Raw genomic sequence first — 12,792 nt, forward strand, 5'->3', positions numbered from 1 at the left:
TATTTTTCATTATTTGATGGAGTTGATTGTATCTCTCAGTAATATGTGTGAACATAGTTCCTATGAAGATGATTTCATCGTACATGGCTGCCAGGGAAACTGCAAACATTTTCTCCTTTTCTTACCATCTTGATTTCATAGTTGTAAATGTATTGCACAGGTTACTTTGACTGTGGAGTTTGTTACTTCTCAGGTTGTTCTTACCTTTAAAGAGGTGAGGTCAGGATCTGTTCTTGATTTAATTAGGGATTTTTCATGTCTGATTTAGATCTAACAGTTTTTGTTTAGGTGTTGTTCCCTCCTTTCATTACCCAACCTAATGATATGAACACAATTTAAAAAGATAGGGTTGAGTCTAAACAACCTGAGTTTAGGGCTGTTCACATATCAAGTTCCATTGCTGGCCCAATAACCCATATCTGTTTTCATAAATTTTAAGGGAGTTGGGGCTGGCATGCCAGCTCCCTCTTCTCAGTCTATCAGATTTGCCAACCTTTTTACTTTATTTTTAAAGAGTAAGACAGGGAGTGGATGGTGTGTATGTGTGTGTGCATGTGTGTGTATTTAGTACCACATTTTGATCATAATACTTGGCTTTTGACATTATTAGCATTATCATCACATTGATGGGATGGTTCCACTAAAGATCTTAACTTTGAAATCTTGTATCGAACCCTATAGTGGCTTTAGTTTTATAGGCATAATGATCATGAGCACATTTCATATTTACCAGTACACAAGAACCAAGGAATTTCAGTGATTTGACATTACAACATGCCAAAGTGTGGACACTGCTGCAAAAGAGGGAAAGTCCATGATTCTGGAAAGGGTAGGTACCTCAGTTCCAGGATGTTTTTGACCATGTACATGTATTTGTATGTAATGCGCACCCATTTATGGAATCAGGTCTGCCATCACATATGTATTGCAGAAAAAGGTCTGTATGCTGTTCGCTTGAAATTATATGTTGAACAGAGATGACCTTGATCTTCAAGTGCATTATAGAGTGGCAAGCGTGGGTATAGCCCAGGTTTGTCAAATATTTGGCCTCTGGGTAGGAATCTGTCTGCCAGTGGTTTCTATCTGGCCTGCCAACCTTTCATAACTTGTGTTGGCTGGTAGTGAAAAACCTAGATCATGTTTATAAATGACCCTGTGAGTGAGAGAAAAAAAATGCAATGTGACCCCTCCTTGGAGAAAGTTGGATACCCCTGGTCTAGCCTGTAAGTAGTTTGGCATGCATTCTGCATATGCAGATATAATAAGGTAGCTAGATACCATTTAGCTGGCCCAGAAACATGCAGCCTGTCTCGAATATTGCAAATAGTTCTTCATATGTCTCAGTCAACAGTGCAGCATTTACAAACCAGATGGAATGATTTCCATTGTTTACAATAGTTGGTTGCTAAGGGAGAAAATATTTGTAGTATGACAAGTGGGTAAATTAGAAACAGGTTGCCATTGTTTTAGATATGGTTAGTGTCCAAATTCAACAAACACTACTGCTTGTCAGAATGTCCAGCACTTTTGAAAAACTACTGTACATGAGCCTAATGTCTCTAGCTTTATGTGGTATATTTACCTCTTAAAGGTCTGATCTTTTCAGGTCTGATTTTGATGGAATTAATGCCTTCTTTCCATGAATATTAAATCTCTTCTGCAACATATACTGGTAACCAGCATGGCTTTGAACCATTCAGCATAGTCTGTTGCAATATAATGTGTACATTTCTCTTAACTGTAGATGTGCCTTTTATGCAATTTTATCTCATCTCTATTTTGGTAACAGTTATTGCCCTTAACAATTCACTTGTACCTTACACGGGATGTTACTTGTCATGTTCCACTTAACAATATCATACTTTGCACAGGGTTTAATTTTTTTAAACAGGAATTTCCCAGGTTCTGTTTGTTTGATATCATGTCTGTTTAAAACAGACCTTGTCTATCATAGGTATTGTTAAAATAAGTTTAATTCCCTTTATTTTGGTGTATGGTTGATGGGTGTAATTTGGGTTATAGAGTATACAACTTGGCAGACATTTCAACAGACTGCTAGCTCTCCTCATTCATTTTCACATCTTTGATTCAGATGTAAATTAGAAAAAGAAACTAACTTTTTTAGTGTTTTAAAAAAATATATTTATTATTCATTCATAGCTCTTTTTTTAAGTTAGTGTTGTCTAGCTGGCAAAATTCTTTTTGCCTATGTTAGTAACTGCTAAAATTAGTGTACATGGGACTAGTTCAGTTTCATTTCTTGATCATGTAGGAACAGCCATTTTGATCAGCTGTCTGCTTTAGACACTTTGTTGTTTCCCTGACACAACATAAAGAAATGTTTGTCATGCCACATGAAAGTAGCTTATGCCTGCATTTTCTCCATTTCACTTCACTCTGTATCTTTCCCACTTTCAGAAGTACTTAACATTTGTTGAGTGGAACATAACCAGCATAGCTCTGTAACCTTTCCAAGTAATTGGATGCAATTTGGTAGGTTAATTGCCTGTTACATGCTTATGTACTTTTACAAGTTTTGCTTGATGTATCTTTTAAATATAGATCTCCACAAAAGCAGATCCTTGTAAACTGCATGGCACAGGAACGATTCAATATATTCTGTTGTAGTTTGGTTTGTAGATTGTCAAAAGGACCTCGATGTATCTTTTATTGGTTTTGTCTTGTCAGTTCTTCTTTTGGATTGTGTTATGGCCAATAACACTTAGCTTCAGATATTCAATAAATGTTGCTTGTAACCAACATAGCTCATAAACTGTGGAGCATATTCTGAGGCACTTAGGTTGGAACATTGTCTTATAGATTTGCAAGCCTGTTGGATGAGTTTAGTTTCATTTATCAGAGTTATTGGCCTTTGATTGTTTGTTCTCATTAAGTTGGTTTCTGCAAGATAACCTTGCTAAAATTTGTTGATTTTCTGCCAACTGTGGCATGTTGTTTACAGTAGGTGGAGCCTCAGATTACCTATCCCCTTTAGTCAGTGCAGCATAACTTTACTAAGTTCTGGTCAATTTCATCCAAATTTTGCCTGCAGCTTTATATTGATGAAATCTTGGTTGAGTTTCTACAGTATCATTTGGAAGAGTTATGGCCCCCAATTACCCCTTCTTCTTATCTTTGTTTTTTCTGCAGCATAACTATGGTGGCGCTCTACAGTTTCATATTTTACATAGGGTTAGGATTTTAAAGAAAAAGAATTTCCCCGGCTTTCCTCACTGGTTATACTGGCTATTTCAAAAAGACCTTGTATATCTTAGGTATAATTCAAAGAACATTTAATTCCCTTTATTTTGATGTATGATTGATGGGTGTAATATGGGTTATAGAGTATACAGCTTGGCCTTACTCCAGATGTGCACCTTTCAAAAAAGTGCTAGCTCTACTTGGTCATTTTCACTTCCTGAACTTCAGAGGTAAATTGTATAAAAAAGAGATGAGAACTTTTTTTACATTTTATATATTTGGTAATTCATTCATTGCACTTTCAGAAGCTGGTATTGTCTAGTCTGGCAAAATTCATTTTCCCTATTTTAATAGCTGCTATGGATAGTGTACTTTAGACTAATTCAGGCTTATTTTTTAGTACAAGGGAGCAGACATTTTAGTTAGCAGTGTGCTTAAATCATGTACAGTTTGCAAAAGTACAATATCCAAAGAAATATCATCCACATTACATTAATGTAGCATAGAGGTATGCCACCATTCTCTCCACTGTGCATGTTTTAAATGCAAACAGCTTCACCTTACTTATGTCACTCTCTCAAAGGTACATAATAACTGGTGAGCACCCCCTATACGTAGGAATATTGCATTTCAGACCAAGCTTTTTGTATTGATAAGACCCTGAATGATTTGGATTTCCAACATTCCACATCATTATTAAGAAGAGGGATAGACCCTCAATATCCATTTTCTCCAGGCTTTTGTTTCCCAAGGTAAGTTCTTTAGCTTAAGACTCTGCACAGCAAAGTGTTGAGAGCAGGGCAATGTAGCCACATGCCAATTTTGGCAAAGTGATCTTGCAGAAACCAGTGTCAGGACAACAATCAATCAAGGGGTCATAACTCTTCTAACTGAAATTTAACCCATGTAAGATAGTGTAAGTCTCTGAAACAAAGTTCATACCAAATTCAGAGTTCTATACTAGCAGCATGTTATTTAAAATTTAATTCACAGTTGTTAGTGTGTTGCTCCTACCATTATTGCAGTTCATGCTTTATGATGGCTCATTAAAAAAGTATAAACTGTGCTCTCTAATCAAGTTGGATCTGTTGCACTCATTTCAAATTATAGTACTTGATAGATATGAGAACACCCACTGAATTAGATCCTCTATATCAAATGAATATTGAATTGTACTTGTCAGTAGGTTTCCTGATATATTCTGAAAGGCATGATTAATGTCTGGATGATTAAAATTTAGTCTAGGTTTGTTAATTTGTTTTTTTTTTTTCAGTGTTCCCATCAGATTTTAAAAACAGTTTATTCGAACCTGAAAGTGTAATAGCAGATTGATTAAATTCTTATCTATTGAGCTCTGCAAATTACATCAGTATATGTTGAGTGTGCTGGCTACAAGCAACATCTTATGCAGTGATAATAAGTTAATGTTCAAGGGCCATAACTCTATCCAAAATGGTTATAGGAAGCCTGAATGGACAGACAGATGTATTGATGGTGAGGCAGATAGAAAAAGTGATTACTCTAGGGCTACCACATCTTGATGTATATATTTACTGTTACATGTATATAATAAAGGTAAATTAGTATTAAGAACTAACACTTATTTACAACATAAAATACACAAATAGTTTGTGCTAAAAATTTAAAAATAGTAGGACCCAGCAACGCAATTTTGAAAAGTTCCCAAGGACATATACAGCCATTTAAAGACTACTACCACTAGTTAATTAAACATGATAACAAAATGTAAAAATCATCTTTAAATACTAAAACAAGCTTAATAAAGTTAAACAATTAATTGTGTAGGTCATGCATCTTTCAAGAACTTATTTTAAGAAATACATCCACTGGCATGATGTATTATCCATATGAATAATATTTCTCAGTTACTTTTGTCTGAAGATACATGTAAAGAGCAAATTTGACATTCTTTCATTGGACTCTAGTCAGGGCTAGAATATCAGATTTATTACTACCTGCTTTCTGTCATGCTTGGTGAAAATATCAAATTGCAAAACCCTATGTTTAATGATATTATTTTTTCTTTTCACAGCTGTAGAATCTTTGTAAAACCAATTGATACATTTTGTTAAAAATGGAAAATTTGGCTGAAACATTTCTTTAATGCTATGTAGTTTATTAATGTCATTATGATGCAGCACCAAACTATTTAAGATCATACTTGTATAAATTTTTATTTCGTACCATGGGAGGTGGTCAGTCAGCCTCTCTAGACTAAATAAAAACATATAACTAATTAGGGACAAGCAACTCACTTTTAGGGGATAGACAGGATAATATTTAACGCAAATCATCTGCAATTGGTCATCCTATAAACAAATACTAGCAGCATAAATCTTAACAAGAGACTATGTAACAGATTTTATGTAAATGAAGATAATATTAGAGAAATATTTTCATTTTTGTGAGAGAAATGGTTGGCCATGAAAAATCCTGCTTCCCATCAAAATTATATTGTTATGTCTGTAGCTGAGTATCATGAAAAGTTTAGTTCTGCACTATTTCTGAACATACCTTGATATACCACGATTATAGCAGGGACTAATGATTTAATTTTTGGGACAGAAGCTGAGATATTTTTGTAAAAAAAAATTCTGGCTCGCAAATAGCTGACAAAACATCTCACTCTGATTCATTATAAAACCAAATCGTAATATATCCATTATATTATTTAAGATGAATTAATTGAGTTAAAATAAAATATCTCGGCTTGAAAGAAAATTGCAGCTGCCCTCGAAAAAAATGATCAGTACCTTGTAGTAGATAAATATGCTACATGTATGTTAAATTGTTGTTAAAAGTTGTCCTCAAAAAACCCCAGGGTGATTAAGCTTGTACTATAACTGTGAAAGACATTGTGCCATTAGAGACACTGTTGATAAAAAGAAGTATTGATGCTAAAGTTTACAGTTTACTAGCTACACTATTGATATAATTGGCAAGAGAGACTTTAGGTGGAATGCTGATATCCAGGCAAGATATTTATCAGAGAAGGCCAGTAAACATAAAATAAACAGACTCAAGAAACAATAAATTATTTGCTATAGAAATTCCATAAAATTCAAACAAAACAACTGCACTCTTGAAAATATTTGTAATACAACTGTTTTTTTTTATATATAAATGTAATACTTTTTGCAAATTATTTAGTTTTGAAATATGAAAACATGCTTTGAAAATCATAAAATTCATAACAAGATTCCTTAGGAATTTTCACACATTTTTTTACTGATGAAAACCACCATAGTACTTGGACAGTGAAATGTACCATTGCATGTGCCACTGGAAAAAGTGGTAAACCAGAATGCTTGTAATACTGCACACCTCTAGTTCTGTCTAGTCCATGGAACATCATCAGTGGGGTAATGGGTAGCCTCATTATTATGCAGTATGCTAAAAAGTTCATCTCATGGTTAAGGAAACAATGTCAAAGCAAACCACATTCTATGTTTAGGAATTATGTTGTGTATTTTGCTGAATTTACATCTTTTAAGGAGGTTTGCTAATGACTTGCTGGATATCATTCAGTGGAAAATTTAGCACTTGCAGAAAGATGTAACATCTTCAAATCTCAGCTTAAATTTTTCCAAGTTAACTTGCACTTTGTGAGTAATTGAGTGTTACAAATTGAACCCTACCAGTGATTGAAACAGAGATGGTATCCACGTGTACAATAAAAAACATGTTTAAAATCAGAGATAGAAAATAGATTTGGTATGTGCATTTCTTAAATAGAGTTAAAGCAGTATTTCTTTGTATCTTTTGTAATCTTCATTGTTCATTTACCTAATGATTGCGATCTTTCTTGTATACAAGGACACCACTAATTTTTCATTGTCAATTTACACCTCTGAATATGTCAAGAAGACATGGCTATGCAGAGTTATTAAATGGCAGATTACAGTCTAGTCAAAACTTGATGAGGCCAGATTCCCACAGATAAAATTACTGAATCTGTCAGTTGGAAAAGGAGACTATCCTTAGGGAAATGAAAATATGTCCATGCACAACAGTAAAGCCATTGTCCTACTTTAATGAACAGCATTAGATGTTGTAAATAATAAGTGATAACATGCATCTTTTGTTGTTTGAGTTTGTTTCTTAAATAGGCTTGGAGCACGTAACATGTACATATAATGAGAACAAAGTCAAATGTTTACATCTTTTGACTATAAAATTATTAACAAAGTATCAGAAATGAAAAACTAGACATATAATACTGGACCATTTTGTGTCATAATGTTCTTGTGAAGCCAAAGGCAACAATTCTAAACAAGATAAAGGAAGCCATAAATGTTACATATTTGATCACATTTAGTAATCTCATATTAAGCACATAAGAGGAATATAGCATTCATCCTAGTTACATGGGAATATAACTTTTCATTTTGTAAAATGCAAAGTCAAATGTAAAGTCATCAGTCTCAGTAGTTTTAGCTCTATTGGTCATGCATCTGATTGCATATTTTCTATCATCTGTTGCCATTTGTTTGTTGTCTGTTAGCACAGGTTTGTCATCGCTAATCCTCCTAAACTACTTAGACAACTGTAATTAAAGACACATTCATCCCAATTTGGTCCTAAATGAAAACGGTGCTGCTCAAACATCTAATATGGCTGCAATATCAGCCATCTTTAAACATTTTATATGGCTACATGTAGTTTTCACAAAACGATTTCTTATGGTATCTAGTTGGTTCTGAATGAAAATGGTGCTGGTTTGATGACCTACAGTGCCACTACAGCAGCCATCTTGAAAATCATCACTACTCCACCTGAATGGAACATAATATCAACATGGGGTTTTCATCAGATGACTTCTTTTGATATCTTGTTGGTCCTAAATGAAAAATCTCATTATTGCTACAAGTAACGTCACCCTCTTAGTAAGAGGGGTGGTTATTTGGATTTGGCTGGCATTATCTAGGGGATGACCTTCCTCGATTTTATAGCCCGGTGGGAGTGGATGGATGGAATATCAACATAGAACTGAGCAAGACTATTGGGAAGAAATAATGCAACTCGAACCCCCGTAGACAAGAAAAATAACAAAATTTAATCAGTAACAATTAACAGCTGTAACTCCAATTCGTTCTAAGTTATGTCAGCAGAATTTAATAGCAGTGTCTAATTTGGATTTATTTCATCATAATAACAAGTGGTGAAAAGAGCACAGTGTCCATGAACGATTGCATCACCTTCCTCTCGTGACTCATGTATCACGTCTTCGTATTCTCTATTATTCCTATTCTGAACGCTTCATGTGTTCCTGGACCTTCTAGTCATCTATTTCCAGTCTTCCGACTTATGTCTTTGGACTGTCCTGTCTCTCCCAGAAAGCTGTTTCCTTAACTCATTCGGCCCCAGAGGTTTTTGTTGTTTTTGCCTGAAATGCACATAGGAAAGACATTTGGCTATTTCTGAATACATCGTAATACATCGGCTTTCAACAGATGCAATTGTCAATTCTATCAATGAACTAGTAACTATAAACTTAAAGAGATAAATTGCATAACAACTGTAGCATCAACAGATTTCAATGAAATTGAATAAATGATACATAATATGGATCCTAGTCATGTCAAACATATTTGCACAAAACAATCAAAAATAGAAAATTATGTGAAAAATTAAAATTGCGTACCTTAATGCTGTTCTCTTTCAGAAATTGTGCATCCTGTCTTTTCTTACAAGACAGCCACCTGGTCCCTTTTCTTGTTTAACGAGGAAAGCACTATTCTTTTTAGGTTTCCTCGCTGCCAAACTTCTCCTTTCTCAGGAATTTTGGACTAAGTAATTTTGACCAAGGTCGTCACTTTGAATTCACATTATTTCCAAAGTGTATGCCTTAATTTACTCTGACTAATCATAAGCAGCGGTTCCTAAATTATCCCAAGATAATCATTTCTTTTGTCAGATTTTGGACAGCCTAGAATCTCTGAACTACATTGCATGTCAATTTCCCTTTGAAAATGATAATTTGACATGAGTTCCTATCAAGTGGTTATAGTTGGTAGCTCAAATGTTTACTTACTCAGAAAAGTGTTGCAATGCCCTGGTCAAATCTCAGTGAGTCATAGATGCTAACCTTTCAAGTTTAACACTGACATTGGGGGAGGGGGAGAAATGAAAGGCCAAAGTAACCATTCACAAAGACTTTTGTGGCATAAATGTGATACAGTTTTAATGCTCAATGCATTCAACTTCAAGGTTCACTATTTATTCAAAATTCGACACTTTACACTAATTTATCTGAATAGATAGTCGTATCACATGGGGTTTTCACCAAAAGACTTCCTATGATGTTTAGTTGGTCCTGAATAGACACTGTGCCATCTGGACACCCTGTATGTTTACTACAGTGGCCATCTTAAAATATTTGTTGTTACTGCTACACCTAAAAGACTTCTTAGGATATATCTAGTTGGTCTACAATGAAAATGGTGCTGATCTGTCCTCCAATATGGCTATCACATCAACCATCTTCAAAATCTTGTTATTGCTACTAGTGTTGCGCCTTTTATCAATTATAATCAATCATTAGTTGGTTGAGTGAATCAATAAGATAATCATTGTGAAACTCCATAAGTGATTGTGTGTAAAGGGAGACTACTACTTTTTAGTTGCATGCAGAACACAAAGGTTGGTAAAACTCCTGTGTAAATCGTAAGCTGAATAGGGCTTCCAATCCACTAAAGTTGATCTGAATTATTTATTTCCCTCACAACTTAGTAAACAAAAATAAAACAAAATATATTCCATAGGTGTAAAATTTCATAATTAGGAACATAGTCATGATTACATGATTAAGCTGTTAAATTGTTGAGTTAATAAATTTGAAGAAAATTTGATGAGTGGTTTCAATTTAAATGTACAATCCTTTGTAGTATTTGTAAATAATGACAAAGAAGAAAACAATGCCTTTCTATTCTTTAAACTGTAGATACATCACATATGAATAAAAGGGTTTTGGGGGATTGCAACAGTATTTCAGTTACATAAGACTGATAAGCCATAAAATATTGCTTTTATTCAACAAAGTTGTACAACAAATATAACACAGTTGAAATAATTGTAGTATCTTTATCATGTTTAAGTATAAATGTCATTTAAAGAGATTTCTCCTGTAGATTTATTAACATTTTGAACCCTTGAGCAAAGATATAACTGTAGAACAAACAAAATTTTAAAATTTGCTCTTAGTAACTGATTATAATTGATTATTAGTTAATTAAGCAGAACCAATTATCAGTTATGAAATTTTGACAGATTCTCATCACTAATTCAGCAGATACTCCTCCTGAATGGAGAGCCATATATCAGCATGGGGTTTGCATGAGAAGACTTCTTATGTTGTCTAGTTGGTTTTAAATAAAAACGGTGCTGATCTGATATTCATTTCCAATATGGCAGCAATAGTGGCCATCTCAAAATCATATTACTACTCCTCAATGAGGGAAAGTTGTATCAGCATCGATTTTTCACAGAAGATTCCTTATGATGTATAGCTGGTCCTAAATGAAAATGGTTCTTCTTGGACATCCAATATGACGGTGACAGTGATCTTGAAAATCTTGCTATTGCTACAGCTTTTGAATGGATGATGATATCAACATGGGGTTTCATTAAAAGACTTGTAATGATGATTAGTTGGTCCTGAATAAAAATGGTTCTGATCTAATGTTAATTCTCTCTTGTTATGGCTTCTCCTTCTGAATGGAAAAGTCATATTAACGTGGGGTTTTAATGGGATGACTTGGTGTCTGATTGGTCTTAACAAAAGACATCCTTTATTTCCACCACAGAGGTCATCTTAAAAATATTCCTCCTTGATAGGGTCATATCAACACTTAAATTCATCAGAAGGCTTCATATGCTGGTAAGTTGGTACTAAATAAAAATGATGTTTATCTGACATCCCATGTTGTCACCATGGCAGTTATATTGAGATTTTTTAAATTACTACTCCCTCTAAATATCATATGAACAGGGGATTCCACAAGAAGTCTAATTATGGTCCTGACTAGAAATAGTGATCTGTCTTCAGATGACAATTTTTGTATTGAAAGGATTGCCATTAATTCTCCTAAGTGGAATTTTCACCAGAAGTCTTACATTGGCATCTGGTTTGCCATAAATGAAACGGTGCCATTCTTTCATTCAATTTGGCTGCCACAGTGGTTAATTTAAAAATCTTATAAGAATATCAGAGATGGTTTCAACACTAAACAGTTGCTTGTAAATATTGTAGAAGAAATGGTCTTATCTTGACTTAATAGAAATTTGTTTTGGACAGTAGAGCATCAGTCTGTTCAAGGTTCTCTTATTTAGAAAATATGATGCAATCTGTTGATCGAAGAGGGATTAATTTTTCTGTCTGGATACAAAGCTCAGTTTATATGATTAATTTTGGTGCTTAGGACTCTCCCAGAATCCCGAATCATGAATTTCAGTGTGTCAGCCAGTCCAGCAGCCACTGGCAGCTGCACAATTTCTCTTGCCAGTAGCTAGCATTCCTGAAATAAGTGGCAATGAATGACTCTGTGGTTTCAGTCACATGCACACTTCATAAATATAAAATGACTTTCAAACCATAAATTGTTTTTAATTGAGAAGTGCTTAAATCAGCATCTGCACTCATTAGCGAAACCTTGCTGTTGTAACTGATTTCTGTTTTTGTTTGCATGTATCGATTTTACATCTTGAGGCTTGCATCTCCAACAATATCATTAATGTCTTTTAATGTGTATTGTTTGTGTCAATTTGTTTTTGTTTTTTTGAATGGGGATAAAATCATTATAATGTGCTCAGACTGAGCTGGAAGTGAGATTGAAACAGAATTGGACAGGTTGCAATTCCCATCCACCCTGCTAAAATACCATGTAACTCTTGTCACTTGTTGAAATTTTTATAAGTCTCATATGCAGGAAGCATGAGGTGATACATTAATGCACAGATGCAGGTGTGACAGTCCGTTGTGCAGAAAACTTGTCCACAGTGCTTGTCATTATCAAGACATTGGGTTGTGCAGAACACTTGTCCACAGTACTTTTCTTATCAAGACAGTATGTTCTGCAGAGAACATGTCCACATTACTTTTGTCATTATCAAGACAGTAGGTTCTGCAGAACACTTGTCCACATATTATTATCGCAAGTTTTAGTATGGATGACTGACAAGCATTTTTGGAAACAGTCATATTGACTGTTTAAAATGTTGGCCATAAATAAAAGTAAGCTAATTTTGTTTATTGTTTTATTCTGTTTTCAGAATTAGAGAGAAGGATCAAGGCTAATGACCATGAATACAATGCACAGTTTGAATATGCGGTATGTATAATAATAATAATAATAGCATAATATCAACTGCTGAAGCTAATTATGATTGCAAGCATGATTATTATTATGATGATGACAAATTTTGTGTCTTGTTTAACCTTGAAAAATCCTTGAATTTGAAGATTTACCTTGAAAATTCTTTGAATTTTGTAAAAGTTGGTTTTATTCTTGAAAAGTTCTTGAATTTCTTGACAAACTCCTTGACTTTATTTTAGGGAATGCCAGATATTAA

The 12,792-nt window shown here is 34.1% G+C and overlaps 1 protein-coding gene across 8 annotated transcripts in view; it reads left to right on the top strand.

The window, feature by feature from the left end:
- Positions 1 to 12,792, top strand: part of LOC149801712 (phospholipid-transporting ATPase ID-like) — a 246,481-nt gene that overhangs the window by 115,894 nt on the left and 117,795 nt on the right. For all 8 annotated transcript variants that reach the window (XM_089955994.1, XM_089955993.1, XM_089955997.1 and 5 more), the window contains exon 4: positions 12,493 to 12,551. In XM_089955994.1, coding sequence (XP_089812120.1) covers positions 12,493 to 12,551 — 59 coding nt within the window. The remainder of the gene's footprint in view (positions 1 to 12,492; positions 12,552 to 12,792) is intronic.

The sequence above is a fragment of the Sinohyriopsis cumingii genome, chromosome 4 (genome assembly GCF_028554795.1).
Source record: "Sinohyriopsis cumingii isolate HCF-2022 chromosome 4, ASM2855479v2, whole genome shotgun sequence".
In the NCBI taxonomy this organism is placed as follows: Eukaryota; Metazoa; Mollusca; class Bivalvia; order Unionida; family Unionidae; genus Sinohyriopsis; species Sinohyriopsis cumingii.